This window comes from Cervus elaphus, chromosome 23 (assembly GCF_910594005.1).
Source record: "Cervus elaphus chromosome 23, mCerEla1.1, whole genome shotgun sequence".
NCBI lineage: Eukaryota > Metazoa > Chordata > Mammalia > Artiodactyla > Cervidae > Cervus > Cervus elaphus.
Window position 1 is genome coordinate 46169757 of NC_057837.1, and position 22801 is coordinate 46192557.

Here is a 22801-nt window from a genome sequence, read left to right on the forward strand (position 1 = left end):
AAAGAGGTTCCCTAGTGTATATTTTTAGAAGTTTACATTTAAACCTGTCTTTTGCCAGCCTGGCCTGCAAAAGTTAGAAGCTTTGGTTTTCACTCTTTCCCATTTAAGTTAACATGCAGCTTTAAACATATGTGAATGCCTGGGATTTATACCCGCCCTGAAAAAACACACCTCCTTGAAGTTGGGCAGTGGAGAGCACAGCCCAGGACAGCCCTGTCCAGAATGCCAGGCCCTCTGGGCAGCGGCCAGGCCTGTCTTCTCCGGGAAAATTGGAAGTGCTGATGAGCTCAGCATTGAAACTTTCAGAGTCATGAGATGTTAAGAGATGTAAGAGGTGCTTTGTTGTGTACATTTTGCTCAGGTGAGCGAGGAGGTGGAAAGTCAGGCCGGACTCTGGATCAAGAACTGGCACTTAAACATTGCTTTCCCATCGGCACTCGATAGATCCTAACAGATCAAATACAGTTGAGACTTCTTTTCATCGCCAGTAGCACAAGGGAACGTCCACCTTCACAGAGGCAGGATTCAAGGATTTTGTCCCCATATTCCCAAATGCTTTCTTTCCCTCTTTTCCCTGAGTGACTGGTGGTTGCTTCGATAGTAAAATTAAAAGTGGGGTGTTTTATTTATGCCCAGGAGGATGCAGGGGGGATGAGTAGGAGCAAATGAACTGAACAGAAGCCCCGCGCTGCGGTGAAAGATGGTAAATAATGAACTGGATTCCAAGGAGTCAGTCATAATAACTGTTCAGTTGACGAAATATCTCCGTGGAGACACAGGGCACATTGAGATTCCAGGGGGTGGATACCTTGCAACAAGGAGTGTGATGGACAACTGATTTTAAATCTGGGGTTTAAACTGTTAGTTTAAACCACAAAATGCAGGATATATTTACCACGGACCCCACATAGCATGCGTGCTTACTTGTTTATGGTAAATGTCTCCCCTTAAAATGGAGCAAGAAAGACATGAGGACCACCCAGCCCACTCTTGGCTCACACACAGATGAACAGGAGTTTAGTCTAGAAGAATTAACCAGGTCCCACCAGGTCGGAGCTCAACCAGGTTATGGGCAGCAGCCCTGACCGTGGGCTACATCCCAGAAATGCCTGTGTCCACCTGCATCAGGAAGACAGCATGTGTCAGGAGTACATGAAGAAGGGAAGATGACTGAACCTGGGCCATGTTCTTCTGAGATAAGGCTCTCCCATCAAAACCATTCAGATGCCACATGTAGATGGTCATCAAGTCATAGCCCAGCATTCAATTGCCCCCAAAGATTTCATGGGGGGTGGGGGGAACCAACTCCCTATCTTCTCTGGAGGCAATAAAACTATCCCCATCTCTTTTCCAGTCTCTAAAATTACAATCTTTTTTTTTTTTTTTTTTTAGTGGAAACATAGCACTAAATTTGTTAGTGAACAAATAACAAAAAACACTAACATCTAGTTTTTGTCTATGTGCCAGGGGTGGCTTTAGGGTGTTTAAACCATGTTATCTTATTCAACAAAATATTCCATGTTCTCCCTAATTATGACCATCAGTTGTCCACACTGGGCACAGCTGTTTATGAAAGAGGCAGCTGGAGGGAGGGAGGAGAGAAAGAAAAGGATAGAAGAAAGGAAGAAGTGTCAGGAAAGCCACGGAATTCATCAGCTCCAATTGCCCCCCACACCCACCAAGGCGGCTGCAGGTCCAAGGATGTTCTGAGGGGTCGGGACTAATTAAAGCGCAAATGAGAAGCTGGGTAAAGCTGTACCTTTGAAGAGCTTTTCATCTTCAGATACATGTACTGGGGGCAGGGAGTCATTCCAGGAGGAGCCCTTGGTACCAGCTAAATGGGGGCGTGGCTCTCAGGAAAGCCAGGACTCAGGATTTAACCTGGAAATCAGGGTCTCAGCTTTGCCGCAGGTCAGGTTGGCTCAGGGTGGTCTCACAGTCCTGTCTCCTGTTCCGCGGGGCTTTGTGACCCTGCCCCCATGCCCCGGGGTTTAGGGCTCTGGACCCCCATCAGCAGGAGCTGCTTTCCTTACTTACATAACAATATCCCTCAGAGATCCCCTTGGACCCGCAAGCTTGGCTAGGAAGCAGCTTGCTCGGCCCTGGATGGGACCAGAGGGGACACGTGGGCATCAGGCCCACCCTCAGGGCGTCTTCCAGCTAGGGGGTGATCCTCGGCCATGGGCCGGGGGGCAGCAGGGTTCCTGGGTTCCCCAGCACCTTCCGCTGGCTGGCTGACTGGCTATTTATAGATAAACTTGAGGCTCAGGTTGGGGGGAGGGGTGGAAGCAGAGGGGGAGAGCAGACTCAGTTCCCACGGGGAGGGCAGCGGCCATGGGCTCTGATGCCTTTTCTGTCCCCCAGGCCTGGATACCAGGCAAGCCCAGGTCGTCGTCCTGTCCTCGGGGACAAAGTGCATCAGCGGCGAGCACATCAACGACCAGGGGCTGGTGGTCAACGACTGCCACGCAGAGATCCTGGCCAGGCGGGCGCTGGTCCACTTCCTATACGCACAGCTGGAGCTGCACCTGAGGTGAGCATGAGGCCTGCACCTGTGTCCCTCTGTCCTGGCCTCCCCTTGGTCCTGGCCAGCCCAGCACCTGCCAGCGGTCGTCCCAGGGGCGTCTCCCTTGAGACCCCTAGGCAGGGGCAGACTCTCGGTGGCCCCGAGCACAGCGGGCATCTTGGCCAGGTCTGCTGTCCCCCACACCCTCTAACACAGGGTCCCAGCAGTCACACAGAGGGGGGACAGACCCAGGGTGCTGAGCAAACGCACGGGGAACGAGGCCTTCATACACTCTGGGAAGTTTTATCCGAGCCCCTGATGTGCAGCTTCTCCTCAGTTCCAGGCCCGCGGTGGATCAGCCAGGGCTAACCATGGGGAAGAGAGCTGGAGATCTCACCTAACGTGGGGAGGGTTTCTGTCCTGAGTATCCAGGTCAGAAATGTTTCCAAACACCTCTGACTCTGGGTGTGTCACCATGGCCCGGGCCTGGCTGTGCGCTGGCTCCCAGCTGCAGGCCCGGGAGGGGAGCGGGGGATGAGGACACTCGGACCCCTGCCCTTGGGGGTTGTGGGGAGGGGACCAGCAATGGCTGCAGAAAGCCAGGGCTGCGCGTTTACCCCAAGGTTCTGGGGATCTGTGGCTGGGGGCCTGGCGCAGAGTCGGTAGGCAGAGAGGCTGGTGGGACACCTCAGGGGTTCCCAGGCTCCACCTGTGTGAGGAATCCATCAGCAACAGGGCAGGAGGTGTGAAACAGCTGGACCTCGAGGAAGGGGGTAGTGACCGGCAGGACAGGGAGTGTGGGCGGGGCCACAGCCGGGCTCCTGCATGCAGCGGGGGGCTCCTTCGTGCAGCGAGGCTCCTCCACCCGGAGGGGAGCTCCTCCGTGCGGGGGGCGGGGGGTGTTCCTCCGTGCAGGGGGGCTCCTCTGTGCAGGGGGGCTCCTCTGTGCAGCGGGGCTCCTCTGTGCAGGCAGCCAGAGGGGCCCTGAAGAGGGCACGGCCGGAGGGGTCCACGCGCTGAGTTCCTGGGGGCCGCGTCCCTCTGTCCTCATGATCTGACTCAGGCTCCATGATCCCCGGCACAGACACACGATCGGGGTCACGGCCCCGAGGAGGCAGCGGCGGGGAGGACGGTGGGGACCAGACCCCAGGGGCTCCATGCGCGGTGTGCGGGTACGGTTATGAGCCAAGCCTGAGGGGCCCAGCCCGGGGCCGTGGCTGAACGCCCTCCCGTCTGTCTGCAGCAAGCGGCGCGAGGACAGCGAGCGCTCCATCTTCGAGCGGCTGAAGGAGGGCGGCTTCCGGCTGCGAGACGGCGTCCTGTTTCACCTGTACCTGAGCGCCTCGCCCTGCGGAGACGCGCGCCTGCACTCACCCCACGAGCGCGCGGCCGAGCGTGAGTAAGCGGGCTCCATCACCAGCATCACCAGCATCATCACTGTCACCTGAGTCCTAGTGCCATGTAAAACAACAAAGAAGAGATTCAGGCAGTACCCACGGGAAAGCCGGGCATCCCTTGGATGTGCCACTGCCAGGTTCAGCCTCTCAGTTTGTTTCTCCCTTCCAAAGAAGACTCAGAGGCCAGTCCAAACTGGACCTCATATTGCCAAGGACCTGGTTGGTAGCACGGCCAGTCACAACCTGAAACCTCTCCAAGTAGTGCAATGACTTTCTTCCCGAGAGATGGCCTCTGGGTGTTATGAATACATAGGAAAGGAACTTCAGTTCTTAGAAACCATGAGAACATATGCCAGGAATTATCTGAGATCTGTAAGAGAAGGTGCCCATGTAAACTCAAATGTCATTTATTGTTTGGTACCTTCAGTGAGGTATGCAAAAGAGTAATGCATTTTCACGAATTCTAAAACTTCTATAGAAACCTTGTAAAGAAGGCATCTACTGTCCATCCATGTCATCGTGTGTGTATCAGTGCTGATATCACTATGATATTTCACATATAATTTGCATGCAAAGCAGTTAAGCATTTCTATAATACAATATAATGCAGACTAAGTGTGCAGAAATATTTAAAAAAGACAAAGTAGTAAAGTTAATCTGTCTTGTTCAAGCTAGTGCTTCATGTAACAGTGGTGTGTGTGGGTGTGGGGGCTCTGGAGAGGAAAGATGGGGAACAAGGTAGTACCCTACCTGCTGTCGTCACTTCTGGGTGTAGAGACCCTTCCCCCACCGGACCCTTGGGAGCGGCTCTGGGCTCCCAGGTCCCATCTCAGTCCCTCAGTACCTAGGAGAGAAGTACCCGCAATGTCCCCATTTTTAGATGAAATAACCATCACAGCGGTCTGAAGTAGCTTTTCCAAGGCTACACAGCTGGGAGACCATAGAGCCAGGACTCGGATTTAGACTGGGTTTGCAGCCCGCTGCCTGGGACCTAAGTGTGGTTTCTGAATGGCCACAAAGGGTGAAAAGAACCTCTCAAGAGGCGAGAAGGAGCCCAGACATCGACGCTGTACACGCGGCTCCTCCTCTGGCCCGCCTGTGCTCAGTGTTCAGAGGCCAGATGGCTGCAGAGCCTCTGATGGTCAGTGTCCAAACTGTGGTGTGACTCCAGCCGAGCTGGACCAGGGCGGAGTCGTGTCCCAGCTCCTCCGCGTCTACATGAGGCCGTCCCACCCAGAGTTTCTGCCCAGTACCCCCCACACACACCCCTGTCTTACGCGGCTCTCATCTCCTAGTAAGCAGCAGCAAGCACCTGGCCAGGAAGTTCCGGGGGCACCTGCGCACGAAGATCGAGTCGGGGGAGGGGACGGTGCCTGTGCGCGGCCCGGGCACAGTGCAGACCTGGGATGGCGTCCTGCTGGGCGAGCAGCTGGTCACCATGTCCTGCACAGACAAGATCGCCAGGTAACAGCCCCTCTCCTCATGCGAGAGCCGCCCTGGTGTGGGGAGTGGGACGAGGGCTGTGGTCCCGGAGGGGGGCCTAGTCTGGTACTGAGGTGCACCGTGCAGTCCCGGACTCTGCCCACATCCCCCACCTCCCTGGAGAGTCAGGCAGAGCTGTCAGAGGGGCAGCTGGGGCTCAGAGAGGCAGATACCCAGGGATCTGGGGAGCCGGGCAGCGGGGACCCCAGGCCCTGACCCTGCACGCAGAGGTGGCCCAGGTACACCCGGTGCCCCTGTGGCTTCCTGGGCTACACGGCAGGTAAAACCTGAGCCCGTAGAAACAGGGATCTGGAATCTTGAGGAAAATGACCAACAGGCTGCAGGAGAAACAGGGCTGCTTACTGCCCTGGAGGGACTGACCACCCTGGCCGAACCACGTAAACCAAAGCACTGATTTCTGCAGCAAAGAGAAGCACCTGTGGCATCAGCTGGCTCCTCTGTCAGAAGAAAATGCGCCCTCCCCTGTGATGTTCTCATCCCTCATCAAGAGAGAAAAGCAGCTGTTTCCAGCATGAGGGAGTCCTCCTGCTACCCCAAGAGGGCTGGGCCTCTGACTGACCCCTAGAAAGTGAAGTGGACAGATGATGCAGAATTGAAGATTCACCATCTCTAGGACCTCAAACATCAGGGGATAGAGAGTGAAACTCGCTACGAGGCCAGCGTGGCGTGGGGCATCAACAGTTCCCACGGACATGGCCGGTCTTTCTGGCCTGGCTGTAAGAAGCGATCCGAACCCTCCATCACAGGCGAATGCTGAAATGCCACTCCTGAAATGGCGGGGAATGGGTTTTGGGGGTCTTAGCTTTTGTCTCTCAGAGTCCAGAGGCTTATAAAAGTCTAAATCTTCTGGAACTAATGTTCCTTTAGATATCGTTTCTAATTTTAAACACCTGAACTTGATTATCGATTGCAATGTGTCTTTAAATGAACAGATTAAAACTTTCTCCATAAAAATGGACTGCAAATAATTACAGCTGCTGTCCAGGGACTCCTGCACTGAGATCTCAGGCCAAGGGGGTCCCTCCCTCTGAGTGTGGGCAGGGCAGTCTGGGCTAGGGCCACCAGGGCAGTCCCATGGGTCCTCCAGGCACAGAGAGTGCGTCCCTCATTAAAGAGGCCAGCTTCTTCCCAGGATCGCCCCCTCAGATATCGTTGGCATCTCAGTGACCAACAGACAGACACAAATGTATTTCTTTAGGATTATCTACACTGAAATCAGATCTGCAACTTTCTTCTCTGTCAACACTATGGTGATATCACTATTTGGACTAGAGGAAAAGTATTCTCCCATTCCCTCCAGAAAACTGAAAACTCTCCAGTTTGTGTTCAGGGTGACTTTGGCTTTATCGATGGCGTTGGCCGGACAAGTTAAACTCCCATAGCCAGGCCAGGAGAAGGCTGATCGTCTCTGCTGCGAAGGTGATTACGAGGAAGCCAGATACAGAATTTGTTTGTCTTTAGACAATCCCACAGCCAGAGCCATTCAGATACAGTTTTGTTCCAAGCCAGTCCACGGATGGCTCTGGAATGCTGACCTCATCGTTTGAGAAAGGGCTTTGTTATCCATGGGGATGTCCACTCCCCGGCATCTCATGCCTCCAGCAATGTCCTCTCCTTCACACCTTTCGGACGCCTCCTCTCTGGGAAAATCACCCACCAAACCCCAAGGACAGGCCTCCACTCCTTTCAGGGAGACAGGATGTGACTCACAGAAATGACCACAATCATTTTTTTAAGTGAAGTTATGCAAATCTGATAGGCTAAAGTAAACGTTTCATAAAACCAATGACTGTTTAAATTGTGGGACTAAACTGTTTGTGTGTAAATATTACCTTTTATATTCCACTTGAGTTTTATGTGGGTGAGCACATTACTTTAATGACCCGCACTTACAGAGGGGGGGACGCGCCTCCATCCTCGCCAGCCAGATGGCTGCCTTTTCTTGCATGAGATTAAAAGATGTTTCTCATTCACCTCGATGCTTCTGAGGCAAATTAATATCGCCAGCTAAATTGCTTGTGTTTTTGGAATAAAATTTAAAGAGAACTTTTTAAGGCAATTGGTGTCACAGGTTCGTGGAGCAGACTGCTCTCCAGGTAGGCCTGCTGGTTTGAGCCTTCGGTAATTAATGGAAAGAATTCCGTGTTAATTGACTGCTTCGGGAAAGGGAAATATAATGACTCCTTATTAATCATGAAAGGAAATGTGCGGCGTGGAGGCCCCACAATAATCGCTCTAACCGTAGAGAAATGTTAATTAATGAAAAGAACAATGATGTAAGAAATTAGCTGCGTGATGCTTATGCGGCGAATGGAGGGTGGATTTTAAGCACATTATTTAGAATGGAAACCACAGAATCCTGCCTTAAATAACACATACGCGGAACCTGTTCCGCCCAAATTTGGGGGAAAGTCTGACAAGGGCCCTGTCACCTTTGCTGGCAGAAGCCGACACGCACCCAGAGCAGCTTTCATTTTGGAGCCGCATGCTCTGCTCCGGGCCCCTGAAGTCAAAGCAGCCCAGAGCCCAACAAACTCGTTGGGTCACCGGAGCAGGCCCCGCCCACTGCCAGGTCACCCGGGCCGGGCACCCAGGACCTGACCCCCATCTCCCCCCAGGTGGAATGTGCTGGGCCTGCAGGGCGCGCTGCTCTGCCACTTCATCGAGCCCGTGTACCTGCACAGCATTGTGGTGGGCAGCCTGCGCCACACCGGCCACCTCTCCCGTGTCATGAGCCACCGGACCCAGGACGTCGGCCAGCTGCCTGCCTCCTACCGGCACAACCGGCCCCTGCTCAGTGGTAAGGAGGCCATCCTCAGACGCACACCCCTGTGTCCAGTCCCGGGCCCCAGGGCAGGCTTTCCAAGTCGGGCCCACGCCGCTTAAGACCCAGTGCCTGGTACCTGAAAGACCAGACGGGCGGATGAAGGTGCCGGTGATGGTCCAGGGTGGACTCCCCACACACGCGGTGTTACTGTCAGGGCCGTGTCTGCGGGGCCATGGAAGTACAAGCAATGAGCATGCATGTTCAACGGGGGAGGGGACCCAGGGCCGCAGTCCACCCTGACCTGATCCAGGAGCAAGTTTCTGAATGTCCCCCCAGCACCCCCACCCTGGGAGGGGGCACAGCCCAGGGTCCTGAGGACCAGGAGTCACATGGCCATGCCCTGGCAGCTGCCTAGCTCTGGGCTCAGCAGGGGTGACCCTCCACCCCGAGGAGCCTGTCCTGACCGGCGGCCCCGGGGAGGTAGAAGAGGGGCGTTTCTGTGCTCCCCGTGCTCCTCCCCTGCAGGGGTGCTGGGTGGACGCATGTTGATCCACAGGGACCAGCTAGTCTAGGGCTTAGGTTTGGATGAGATCCTCAGAAAGAGGAGAGAGAGACAGTGGAGAGCTGTGGTTAGAGTCAGCCTAGGAATGCCTGGGACCCTGAAATTGTTCACTTAGGAGCCGAGGGGCACTGGTGGTGCCCGCGGGGTGGCGGTGAAAACAGAAGGCGCTAAGCTGTGAGGGCTCCCGCAGGCCAGGCCAGCTCCCCAGAGGAGGCACCTCCCACCCCCAGTCCCCTAGCCCGACGGTGGTCCCCGGCCAAGGACAGCATCTCAGACCCCAGAGCTCAGACAGGGCAGGAGAGCATCGGGGCTGGGACTGTCTGGTACTCAGAGACCCAGGCTTCTTACGCTCAAGACCCTGTTCCTAAAACCTGCAACCCTCTGCCAGAATCAGGGACCCCCCTCAGATGGCAGGGGTCCCCAGGGCCAGAGAGGGGCCTCGGCAAACTGCAGGGAGGCCATGGGACAGGGGTCGCAGGGGCTGTCTAGGACCACAGCCCAGCTTTCCTCGCTGTGACCTTGGGCTGACCTGTGGTGGATGGGGTCCCCTCACACGCCTCCCCACCATGAACAGTGCCTGCAAGTCTGACCCGAAGCTGTACACAGGGGTCCCCAGGCCTGAGCCCAGGCAGATGATGGCCACAAACAACCTGGGGGTGGCTCTCCTGGGGGGTGGGCACCCACAGGGGCTGGGTCTGCAGTGCAGTGACTTCCAGCACCAGACGCTGCTGCCCTGGGAACTAAGAGGTCCCATCCACTGTCCAGCCATCCAGCCATCTGCTCGGGAGCCAGAGGCTGCAAAGGAGCAACATGTGGACAGGAGGGGTGCCCCGTGGCTGGATCCGGGTGTTGGGAGGGCCAAGGGGGCGGGGGTGGGGAGGGGCTGGGCTGAACAACCTGCAGCATCAGGACCATGAACACGAGGCCCAGGGCGTCCTCTGCCCACTCCTGTATGACGCCAGCAGGACCCGGGGACTGGCCATGTTGGCTGCACACAGAGTGGAACAGCATGGAGGGCACATGGCTGAGGGCCCAGGGTCAGCGCCCCTCCTCGAGGCCACCGTCCTCCGTGGTTTAGAATCCGCAGCAGCCCCTGGGCTTAGAAGGAACCAGTTTAATGCTCTGCTGTCCTGAAATGCAAACACGGGCCGGTTTCCAGTCCACACTGGGCCCTGGTCACCTCGCCTTGCCAGTGGCCCTGCACCCTCAAGCCTCGCTTCTTTTCACTCCATCTTGTGTCCATGACCCTGGCATCCACCCCATGGGAAGCTGGCATGCAGCAGGCACCCCATGAACACATGTTCTCAGGCGGCCTTCCCATGACTCCATCCATTCCCCAGTCCACAGGACAAACATCCAGAGAGGAGAGGTATGGGCTGTGTCCTCATTGGACAGCCTTGCCTTCAATGCCCTGAGTGCACCCGAGCCCTGTAACAGCGGCCGTCTGCCCCTCCCTCAGCCCCAGTCCCCACTGGGCAGGCAGCGCTCAACCTGGCACCTGGTCTCTCTTGGCAGGAGTGAGTCAGGCGGAAGCGCGAGAGCCCGGGAAGGCGCCCCACTTCAGCGTGAACTGGGTGGTGGGCACGGCGGACGTGGAGGTCATCGATGCCACCACTGGGAGGCGGAGCTGTGGCCGCTCATCCCGGCTCTGCAAGCACAGGCTCTCGGCGCGGTGGGCGCGGCTCTACGGCAAGGTGGGGGCCGCTCCCTCCCAGCGTCTGAGGGCGGGGGGTGGCGGGGGGCACAGGTGGGGCCAGGTGACCGCGAACACGCCAACTGGTCCCCCGGGGACCCCGGATGTGACCCCTCCAAGCAGGTCCCCCACCCGCAGCAGGCTTGTCCTGTGGCCCCAGAAACAGATGGAAAGGGATTCAGTGGTGAACGGCTGTGGCCGGCCCAGCCTATGAAAAGTCCACGGGGACTTCAGAGTCAATGTGCTTCCGGTTCAGACAGAAGGAGACAGATGCTCCAAGGTTAGGTCCCCCCAATTACATGGCAGTGAGTATCAGGGCTGCGGACTGGCCAGCGAGCAGCTGGAGCCCCCACCATGGCCCCCACTGGCCAGGCCGCTCCCGGCGGGCTCACGGCCCCTCTCACTCTGTTCCACAGCTGAGCACCCGGATCCCACGGCACGGGGACACGCCGTCCATGTACTGTGAGGCCAAGCTGGGGGCGCGCACCTACCAGGCCGTCAAACAGCAGCTGTGCAGAGCATTCCAGAAGGCTGGCCTAGGCACATGGGTGAGGAAGCCGCCCGAGCAAGACCAGTTCCTGCTAGCGCTGTGAGGCTGGTGGGGCACGCTGCGTGTGGCGGGTGCCCCCACGGTGCTGACCCGCACCAAGCGTTCGCTTTCCTCTGGTGTTCCAGAAACACGCGTGTCCAAGCTCGGGCGAGCAACTCGCCTTGAGTTAGGGGCGGGGTGCTTCTCTGACGGCCACTCCCAGGAGGCCAGGACTGAGGTTGCCCACCACACCCCGCTTCCAGCACATATGGCCCTGTCTCCCTCCCCCGTGTGTCCAAGGGAGCTTCCATTCGGGCCGGAGGTGCCAAGTGCTGCCTTGAAAAGTGCCGAGGTGCAGCTGGTGAGAAGCAGCCAGGCCCACCCGGCACCCCCGCCCCGCCGCGCACCTCCCAACCGAGAGGCTCCCACGAGCACAGCATGTGGGACTTCAGGGTAAGCCACGAGCGAAGAGAAAAGCCATGGGCTCCTCCCCAAAGAAGCCAGAAAGCACGAGCTGTCGCGTTCATCGGTTTCAGTTTTTATTCCACTTCCTTTCAAAAGGACTCGAGGTGCATGATATTAAGGAGCCCCAAAACAGGACCAGAGAGTGAACCATTCTCACAGAGCAAAGGGTCAGTTCCCAAGGCACCGGGGCCACAATCAAGGGCCTGAGGAGCCCACCTGCCAACATCCGATGACAAGGGCCCCATACCCCACACCATCGCTCCCACGGCTGCGTTCCTGGAGGATGACGACTCAACAGCACAGACAAGGTCTGAGCCACTTGGGGTCGTCTTGTCCCAGACTGAGTCCTGCCCTTGTGACTGAGCTTTATTAGAAAGCAAGCCCAGAGCACACAGAACCTGTGGGATCTCGGTCTCCGATCTTGGCTCTCCAATCTCCATCCTGAATGACAAAACCTTCACTCAAGCAGCTGCAGCAGCGCAGCAGGTAGGGTCCTGCCACTTCTGGGTCCCCTGCCCTGCGTACCCAGGGTGCCCGGGACCGAGGGGGCAGCAACCCGAGCCTGCTCCATGCAGTGGGGAGACACCCAGGACACCCTCAGCCCATTGTACGCCTCTCACCACAGAAGGCTCATGTCTGGCTCCATCATGCTGGTCAACCGACCCCTCGTTCCTCCAGTTAAAATATCTGGCATTCATGGTGCAAAACAGAAACAGCAAGGCTCCATAGCAGCCCGGGCTCCTCACTTAACCTGAGAAATGCAGGCACAGCGTTGGACTCACAGATCCCACAACAACAGGACAAAAGCGAAACAAAGAGAGCTGCTGGTATTTGTCACAAGTCTGGAAGGAGACGCTTCTCCTAGGATTTAATATAAAGTCAAACTCAGCACTCAAGTTCTTTGACAAGAGAAGACTGGCACGGCAGTGGACAACTTTTCCAAGATAAAGTTTCAAGAGAGATGAAAACGTTCTTGCAAACAGGTGACTCACAGTGATATTTCATAAGAACTGAGGAAAAGACAATAAAATCTTAATTCTTACACAGCCAGGGTCAAGACCAGTTGATGTAAGTCTCTGATCCTCCCACGTCTCACCGGACGAAGCTCAGACAGCCAGAGGCCTCAGGCCGGTTGTGACTCTGACTCTGGAGCCCGAGTCAGAGCTCTGCTCTCAAGGCTGGAGGCACAGCCCATCCTGGCTCCGAGCAGAATCCCAGCTCGTGGCGCCCTGAGCTGATCCTCGGGGATGCCGTCTGCGCTTCATACAAAGGAGCTCCCAGCACAGGGAGCAGATGACAGGGACAATGCAGGGGATGACCCACAAACGAGGCGGGGGCGCCGCCCAAAGTACCTGCTTAGGGGCTCAGAAGGCGCCCACCCACCCGTCACGAGCCTCCCCCAGGACCTGGGTCAGGGCTGCATGTTCACGTTCGTCTGAGGCACTGGGTCTCCACAAACCACCCCAACTGATATGTAAACAGCTGCTCCTGAAGGAGGTGGTGCCTGACACCCAGTGCGCGTGAGCACCAGCCTGGGGCCAGTCTGTTGGGTCAGGAGGGCGCCTCTAGGCGGGAGAGGTGGACGAGGAGTCTGCAGGGCCCACCTGCAGCAAGACAAGGGTCCGAGGGCAGCGGGAAGCCAGGCTCAGGGCCTGGCACTTTGCCATGAGTGAGCAGGAAACGAGAAATGGCCCCGGGGTTCCCGGCACAGGAGGGCAAGTGGGGGCAGGAGCTGGAACGACTGGAAGCTCGAGGAGGGTCCTGGGGTGGTGGGAGGGCCCAGCTCAGGTCATCCCGGAGCCCAGAGGTATCTCTCCCTCAGGTCCAGGCCCCGGGAGCCTGGCCCTGTTTAGGCAGGTCCACCTGCACATTTTAATTGGAAAAACCTGGGGAAGTTGAGTCAAGCAGAGCCTGACACCTCCTGGACCCCACCTGTGGTCTCTGTGAGAAGAAAACTTGAGTTCCCCTGAAAGCAGGACAGAGCCAATGAAAAGGCCCACCATCTACTGCCTGCAGAACCTGCGGGAGCACCATCTGTGCCTCCGCACTCACACCTGCCCTGCTGGGTCCCATCCGCCCGCCCCATCACATCCACCTCCCTCCCCAGTGCACACGGCTCCATGGGGGAAGGCCTGGGGCTCCCTGTGCAGAGCATCTTGGTGGGACCCACCCGCAGAGTCGGGAGTGGGCAGCAGGTCGCACATGTGACAGCGAGTTGCTCAGTTGGAGATTTGTGTTCTGTTTTCACCAAGCAAAGGATGTGCAGGTCTATTACTGTTGTTGACTTTTGCTCCTCTCTGAATCTTCATGTCTGGAGGCTATGGTGTCTTAACATCCACTGTTCCTCAGAACCATCAACGAGCTTTTCAAGCAGGCGCAGCTCATATTTTCCCACATGATTCCTTTTCCACAGTATTCTGTTCTTACCGGTAAAGTTAAATGCGTTCTTTTTTTTTTTTTCCAGTATAATGTTTATCATGTCTGGAGAGCCATAAATAGTAAATACAAGGTATATCAATGCCCAGAATAGAATAGTTAAGAGTATTTTGATGAAATCCTATTTTTAGATTAAAAATTTCAAGATGTGTCTATAGTATCTTGTTTAAAGAAATTAAAAAGACATTTGAAACTTAGACGTTTTTAATTTAGAGAAACTTCTATACCCATTTTTTAAGAAGCCATTCCAATGAAATCATCTAATTGGCCCCAAAATACAACAAATAGCACTTTCTGATGAGACCAAAGGGAAGTCAGGAAAGCCTGTTTATGGACCACCCCTCAGCAGCCAGGTGAGCCTGAGCTCCTCCCCATCGTCCCACATACTCCATGGCCCCGCATGGAGTCCCTGCAGGGGGTGGGCAGTGGGGAGGAAGCTCTGACTTGGGAGGGCCCCTGGGGCCCCCTTCCCACCCTCTGCCGTGTCCTGACTCACCCCCAGCTGCAGCACTGCGGGTTTTGGGAACTCGGGATGCTCCAGCTCCTGCTAAGATCCCCCCACAGACTGAATCAGATCAAATGAAGGGTGCAGGTGGGGGTGGGGGAGGCAGAAACAAGAGGCAGAAGCAGCTGCTGCCTCCGGCTGCCTCTTCTTTCCCACGTTCTCTCCCTCCTCAACCTCCCCCCTTTCTCTTGCCTGACCCCCCATCCTGTTACCACTGAGCGTCAGGTCTCAGGTGCGTGTCTGCCCTGAACCCCACTTCATTGACTGTTTCAGGTCTTTGCTCAGGACTAGGCAGCCCCTGGAGTGTTCCCGTGATTTCGTGTTCAGTCCCTTCAGGCCCCTGGAGCCTGTTCACCAAAAGGGACACTGACATCACAGCTCTGAACATGTAGACCAAATCGTATCACTGCTGCAGGGATGTGTGGGCAGCACCGGCCCTGGAGAAAGAAACACTTGGTTCTCAACTCATGTGAGAAAGGAAGCCGGGGGAGAAATACCCTCCAAAGACAAACAACCTGGACTCTAGGGCCTCCTGTCACACAGGCACTAGGTTTCTACCACTCTGCAGTACATGCATCAGTAAAAAAGGAAAAACACTTTCCCAGCAGTGCCCAGTTAATTTTCAGCATTTTTTAAGCAAAATGAACTTAATAAATAGTAATTCTTAAGTGAAAGTATGTACATGAAAGCATGACTGAATGGCAATATTGTAACGATCGATGTACATTTGTAATATTTGTAAAAAAAAAAATCCGAAACCTTAAAATATGAATTTACATATGTTAATTTGCCTCTGAGTTCTGTAAATTGCACTTCAGTGAAATCTGATAAGTGAATGTTTCTGTTAAGTGAATAAAAACATTAAGCACAATTGTGCTTTCCTGGGGTGTTGGGCCTTTCTCATCAGGCAGAGTTCTAGGGACTCAGAGTCCACAGAAGGTCTGCCCCCACGAAGAAATGGCAGGATCAGCTTCCGAACCTTCATCTTCTTACAGGAGTGCATCTGAGATCAGGCCTCGGGCAGAGGGTGTGAGCCCCCCCAGCCTGGAGGGGAGCCCAAGGTGAAAAGGACAACAGATGCCCCCTGGTGGCCAGAGGCGGGGGACAAGGACTCGGCCGGACAGGCACTCCAGGGGGACAAGGACTCCAGGGACACGGACTTGGGAGACAGGGACTCGGGGACAGGGACTCGGGGGACAGAGTCTCGGGGGAGGGACTTGGGAGACAGGGACTCGGCGGACAGGGACTCGGGGACAGGGACTCGGGGGACAGGGACTCGGGGGACAGGGACTCGGGGACAGGGACTCGGGGGACAGAGTCTCGGGGGAGGGACACGGGAGACAGGGACTCGGGGACAGGGACTCGGGGACAGGGACTCGGGGACAGGGACTCACGGGGAGACAGGGACTCGGGGACAGGGTCTCAGGGAACAGGGACTCGGGGGGGACAGGGACTCTGGGGACAGGGACTCAGGGGAGGGCAGGGACTCGGGGGAGGGACTCAGGGGCAGGGACTCAGGGACAGGGACTCGGGGGAGGGCAGGGACTCGGGGGAGGGACTCAGGGACAGGGACTCGGGGACAAGGACTCAGGGACAAGGACTCCAGGGGGACAGGGACTCGGGGGACAGGGATTCGGGGACAGGGACTCCGGGGGGACAAGGACGCAGGGGACAGGGACTCGGGGGAGGGACTCGGGGGAGGGCAGGGACTTGGGGGAGGGACTCAGGGACAGGGACCTGGGGGACAGGGACTCCGGGTGAGGTGAACGGGCTGAGTGCAGGCAACGTGTGACCATCCTGCTGTCACAGGTGGGGCCACGAGTGTGTCCGCGCAGGCAGGTGACTCAGGCTGTCCCCCAGGCCTCACAGACGAAGTCCATCAGGAGTGGCCCTCCCCCCAGGGCCACTCCAGCTGGAGCTGGAGCTGGGGGGACCACACCCGCCCGCAGGAGACTCATGGCACCTGGCGGCCAGCAGGTCAGCTCAGGGTCCTTCCTCCCAGGACAGCGGCCTGGTGAGAGTTAGCCTGTGGTCTGATCACAAGGTCACCCGAACTCTGTGTGGGGCCTCCTCAGACCCAACTTCACCCAAGTTCATGGGACAGGACAGTGACCACATAACCGGCCAGTTGCCCCACAGGGAGCGGGGCACCCGGGCGGGAGGGTTGCTCAAGATGAGCAAGCACTGTGAACCCTCAGGGAGACAGGTCCTGGACACAAGGGGAGGAGAAGCCTCCACAATTCCCTTGCACAGTTGGAGAACCCCTCTCGCCAAGCAGCGGCTGCTTCCGGTCCCCACGGGCTCCCACCTGCAGGGAGCAGGGACTGCGTGAGGCCAAGGCAGCCCCTCTAAAGGCCAAGGACGCAGGGGCAGACCAAGGCTGACCTCTGGCCTTGAGTGCCCTGGGCTGGGGCTGAGCCAGACACACCGTCAGGGACCTCAGCCCCCCCTCAGCCACTCTCCCCCCAGACCCAGCCTCTGGGCCTCAGGCTCTGCTTCTGCCAGTGTTGGGGTCCCTGCATAGAGAAGCGGGTTCAGAAAGCCGGTAGCCAGAAGGAAAGGTGTCCACTGCACTTGCGGTCACCTGTGGGTGAGTCAGGTCTCGTCTAATGACGCTAGAAGGGAACCTTCCTCCCTGCACATGGGATTCCTTCTCCATCCCGACCCGGCGGGGCAGCATCACAGGCGGTGACAACCTTGGCCAGGACCGCACCCCGGGCGTCTGCAAGAGGCCAGCAGGGGGCTCTCCGCCCCAAGCTCTGTTCCGCGAGGGGTCAGTGTCCAGAGTGACTTCTGACACTCACCCCCAGCCAGGGGAGCTCATGTCAGGGGGAGGGGGACGCTAAAGTCCATCATCCCCTCCCTGGACTAAGGGATGCAGACGAGCAAGCCTGGGACAGGGGACACTCGCTGCCTGGCCAGGCTGAGAGGCCCGTCGTCCAGGCGGGCAGCCTTCGCGCCCTCAAGAAAGCAGCTGTCGTGGAGGCGTGCGGCCAGACAGAAGAGGCCCGGCTGGGAATGCAGAGCTGCAGCTCAGGCCCAAAGGCAGCAGCCTCGTCCTCCTTGGCTGTGGCTGTGACAGCCAGTCTCTGCCTCCCTCCTGCGGGCATCCTACCTGAGAGCCCGCTCTGAGAGGCTGCGCCTCAGGTGCCTGGTGCAGGGAGCGAGTGAGACTGCTGAGCTTCTCCACTATACCCCAGAACTGAGGTCCCTTAGCGAGGGTTGCTTCAAGTTTCCAAGAAAAACCTGTTTCCACACCAAGAGATCACGGGGACGAGGGGCGCTCCATGGAACACCCACCCCGTCCAGCAGGGACTCAGCTGCCACCTGAATTGGGCACCCTGAGGACCCGTGAATATCTTTGCACTGACCTCAGCTTATCTGGAACCTGGTTGGTTGGTTTCCTCAGTGGGTGGAGGGTGTTTGCACGGTGACTTGGGGCTTCCCTGGTGGCTCAGCTGGTGAAAAATCTGCCTGCAATGCAGAACCCAGTTCAATCCCTGGGTCAGGAAGATGCGCCGGAGAAGGGATAGGCTACCCACTCCAGTATTCTTGGGCTTCCCTTGTGGCTCAGCTGGGAAAGAACCCGTCTGCAATGTGGCAGTCCTGGGTTCGATCCCTGGGTTGGGAAGATCCCCTGGAGGGGCAAAGGCTACCTACTCCAGGATTCTGACCTGGAGAATTCCATGGACAGTATGGTCCATGGGGCCACAGAGTCGGACACAACTGAGTGACTTTCACTTTGGCATCAGGAAGACTGTGTTCTCCCACAGCTCTGAGGAAGGTGGCTCCTGCCTTTGAACCCCAATCCCTCATCTTTTAACAAGAGAATCATACCTGCAGCAAAGGGTTGTGACGAGGATTCATTAAGTATGTCAAGGGGAATGTGTTTGCTTTCGGTAATAAGTAGTCATAATGATGAGTTACTACTCGAGTCTGGAGGTTTTTCTGCCCTCCTCGCCATCACAGGACTCCAACCATTCACTAACAGGGAGGGTCAAAGTGATCACTCTCCAGGTTCTTCAATAAATAATATTTATTGAGACTTGCTATGAACAACTCATCGTCCTCCATCCTTAGAGATAATAAAACACATGTGCTCTCTAGTCCCAAAGAGCTCATAGACTAGTTGGTGGCAATGAACACAAAGCAATTTTAAAAGAAATTAAACGGTGTCCACAACACAGGCCGGACATAATTAGCAGCGGACAGCACTGCTTTCCAATGAAGCAAGGGGGGCACAGACCAGGTGACCAGGCAAGTCCGGCGTCAGGGGTGGGGGTGCTGGAATAATCAGAGGGAGACAATGGCACCTGGCCTGGGGCGGGGGGGGGGGGCGGGGCATGAGGCCAAGACCACCCTGGGCAGGGTCATCCACAGGAAGAGTCCAGAGGTGAGAAAAGGGAAATGCAAGCTGCCCTGCCTCAAGGAGAGACATCAGAAGCCCTAATTTACAAATGCTCGTAGGGACTATTTCAAGAGGCAGCCACTAGAAAGTGTGCAGAGACTCAGAGATAAGTCAGGGTCACTGCAGAGGGACTAGACCCGACACATTCACTGCCCTTCTTGCCTGTGGCTGGACCCCCCTCCCGGAAGGGAGCCCCTCTGCCCCTGGACACCCCAAAGCTCAGGGAAGACACCCACCATCCTGTCCCCTGGGGGCAACACATGTGGACATGGTCAGAGCAGGTGCCCGGTGGGCGGGTGTGGGGACAGGGCGGCTAGAAGCACAACCACAGTCTGGGAGCCCCGAGGGCCAGGTGGGCAGAGACCCAACGAAAGGGTCAGCTTGTCAGCACCATCAGCACCAACCCCAGAGCTGGACTGTCTCGACCAGAAACCCCCTTCCCCCTCCAGTCCATGCTGAGACACAGGGAAGGGACCACCCACCCATAAACTGTGGCCATGATGCTCAGTGAGCAGCTAACACACAAGCACCGAGGACAGTGCCCAAGCAGGCAGTGGTGCCGTGGGTCCCCGCTTCTGCCCCACAGACGAGACGCTCGCTGTTGACATCCGGGCCCCTGCTGAGGAAGGAGATTTCCCTGAGGACTTCGTGCCATAAGCCCAGTCCACATGAGAGGCAGCTTCTGAGCTGAGCCAGCTTTCCATGTCGAGCCAACTCAGGGGCCAGACGCACATGAAGACACCTGCAGATGACTCCAGAGTCATGACTGCACTGCTCCCAGCGTGAGGTCCTCCCAGACATCATGGAAGAGAAAAAAGTCATCTCTGACACACCCTTTCTGAACTCGACCACAGAATCCAGGAGCACAAAGACTGCTTTGTACACACACGCACACACACTGTCGCCGGCATGGTTTCTGATGAAACATCCCATGTTCCTCTCATCCCTCTTTCCTAAAGCTGTGGTATATTCCTGGTGCTTTCCAGATTTTGCTATTCTGCAGTTTGAATGTGACGTGCCCAAGTGTTGATTTTCTGGCATTTCTGCACTTGGCATCCCCCCAGCATCTCTGATTTGTGGTCTGCCTTATGTCATTACTTTTGGGAAATTCTCAGCTATTATTTCAAATCTCCTTGCTCCGTCCTCTCCTCCGGTTCCCAAATGTGGATATCACACTTTTCTGTAATTGTCCCTGGATATTCTATTCTGATGTTTTCGTTCTTTTTCCCTCCTTGGATTCCTGTTTGGGATGTTTCTATTGGCCCATGTTTAGACGCTCAGTCCAGTCTACTGAACGGCTTCTCAGAGGCATTCTTCATGGCTGTCCCAGGGTTTTGATTCTTTCTTATGGTTTTCACATCACTCCCATCGGCTCTCGCACACTGTCTACCATTTCCACTAATGCCTTTAGCATGTTAACCAGAGTAGTTTTGAAACCCTGGCTCCGTAACCTCCAGCAACTCTGCCCTATCCATAGCTATTTTATACCTCATATATGATCAGTGTATTTCACACATTCAATTAGACCCCAATAAAACTGTGTCATAAAAAAGGAAAATCAGGTTCCTATATACAATAGAGAGAATTAGTTACAGAACATACACAAATAATTTTATCACTGAAAAAGCAGGAAAAGTTCACCAGAAGGACATTTTTATATCACTTGTTGAGAATCAATTCAGGGCTAGGAGACATTAGTAATACATATGCATCATAAAAAATGATTATATTTTAGCAAATATACAAGAACATACCCACCTAGCCAAAAAAATGCTGCTTTCCCCAAAACAAGACTGTGAGAATAAAGTCTTACTCTGGCGTGTGGCCCCCAATCAACACAATTTTTGGACTGTCTCCTGGATTTGAAATTGCCTTCAGTCCCCACTCATGAACATAGAAAACTACTTTTATTGTTTTATGATCACACCTGGTAAATTAAATCCTTATTACATTTCCCACTTTAAAGCCAGGATTTACAAAATGTATCTGACCAACAACCCAATTTTGACAGTGTAAACTCTGCCTTTTGACAACTGCCTTTGTGACAGTTGTTTTTGTTTTAAAGCCAACCACTTTTATTATCATTCTTGTATTTTATAGGACAAGAAAAAAGAAAGAAATGTAACAAACATGTCAGCTTGTATTTTTTTTTTACCTACAGGTTTGTACATGGTGTTCTGTTTACACTGGGGAGCAGGGTCTCCCCGCCTTCAGGCACAGTGGCTGCAGGTGTCCGAGGTCCTTCTGCAGATGCAGCTCTGACACACACGTTGTGGCCCATGCAGCCACAGGAGCAGCAGCTCTTCCTGCAGGAGGTGCACTTGCAATCTCTGCTTTTGCAGGAGCCAGCACACGTGCAGGACCCACCTGCGGTGCAGGAGCGGTTGGGATCCACGGCGAACTGAAGCAGGGCTGGGGTCCAGAGACGACTGCACAAAGGATGGCAAGGGTGTCAAAGGGGCCTGCTCTTCATGACTGTTTTTCTCAAGAACATGATCTTGGAACAAATTTGGCTTTGCGTTTCCTCCCATGGAACGTACACACTGACAGAAAATCAGACAATTTAGGATAAAACTACACGTTTTTAAGTGCAAGAATTAGTATCTGAAGTGAAAAATTAGGGTTTGCAATAAGCATGAAACTGATGTGGAGGAAAATATTACGACAAATTCCCTCATCTTACCAGCATTCACTTGCTCCAACACTTTCTCTTTAGAACTGTTTCTATTATCTTGGTTGTATGATGTTAGACATATTAAAGGAATATCTGAAGGAGCACTCAGGTTATACAGTGTGAGAACTGGAACACGCACCCATGTGCCCAACGTCCAGATCAGGATGACACCTGTGTGCCCACGTCCAGACCAGGACCGGCACCCGTGTGCCAACCGTCCAGATCAGGACAGGTACCCATGTGCCCACTGTCCGGATCAGGACCAGCCCCCATGTACCCACCACCCAGGTCAGGACTGGCCCCCGTGTGCCCACCGTCCAGATCAGGAACGGCACCCGTGTACCCACCGTCCAGATCAGGACTGACACACGTGCGCCCACCGTCCAGATCAGGAACGGCACCCGTGTGCCCACCGTCCAGATCAGGAACGGCACCATGTGCCCACCATCTGGATCAGGGCTGGCCCCTGTGTGCCCAGCGTCCAGATCAGGAACAGCACCCGTGTGCCCACTGTCCAGATCAGGGTCAGCACCCGTGTGCCCACCATCCATATCAGGACCAGCATCCGTGTGCCCACCCTCCAGATCAGGGTCAGCACCTGTGTGCCCACCATCCAGATCAGGACCAGTGTCCATGTGCCCAGTGTCAAGATCAGGACCGGCACCCATGTGCCCAGGATCCAGATGAGGAATGGCACAGTGCCAGTCTCAGCTCTTCCTGATCTTGCCCTTTCCTTCACCCCAGCCCCATTCCTGGCCCACAGACAACCATTCGGAATGTTGGGTTTCATCTCACGAAATACGAGGCCATGATCACATGCATGGCTGGATGGCTCATGCCTCACAAGGTTTCACATGGACCAACAGTTGCACACAGGTGCATGTGGGTCATCCAGTTTCTGTCATATTTCTCTGTGTAGATGTACCAAGATTTGCTTTCTAGTCCCTGGTGGTGTGTGCCAGTTGTTCCGTGTTTGGTGCTATGACCTTGAACGTGTGCTCTTTGCGAGCCCATGGACTGCAGCTCGTCAGGCTCCCCTGTCCTTCACTATCTCCCGGAGTTTGCTCAAATTCATGTCCATTGAGTTAGTGATGCTATCTAACCATCTCATTCTCTGCCACCCCCTTCTCCTTTTGCCTTCAATCTTTCCCAGCATCAGGGTCTTTTCAAATGAGTCGGCTCTTTGCATCAGGGGGCCAAAGTATTGGAGCTTCAGCATCAGTCCTTCCAATGAATACTCAGGGTTGATTTCCTTTAGGATTGACTGGTTTCATCTCCTTGCAGGCCAAGGGACTCTCAAGAGTCTTCTCCAACACCACAGTTTGAAAGCATCAATTCTTTGGCACTCAGACTTCT

The 22801-nt window shown here is 55.4% G+C and overlaps 1 protein-coding gene across 1 annotated transcript in view; it reads left to right on the plus strand.

The window, feature by feature from the left end:
- ADARB2 (adenosine deaminase RNA specific B2 (inactive)) overlaps positions 1–15234 on the plus strand; it is a 227141-nt gene extending 211907 nt beyond the window's left edge. The window contains exons 5-10 of the mRNA XM_043885038.1: positions 2365–2533; positions 3750–3901; positions 5199–5367; positions 8025–8206; positions 10251–10429; positions 10845–15234. Coding sequence (XP_043740973.1) covers positions 2365–2533; positions 3750–3901; positions 5199–5367; positions 8025–8206; positions 10251–10429; positions 10845–11021 — 1028 coding nt within the window. The 3' untranslated portion in view covers positions 11022–15234. The remainder of the gene's footprint in view (positions 1–2364; positions 2534–3749; positions 3902–5198; positions 5368–8024; positions 8207–10250; positions 10430–10844) is intronic.
- Positions 15235–22801: the final 7567 nt, after the last annotated feature.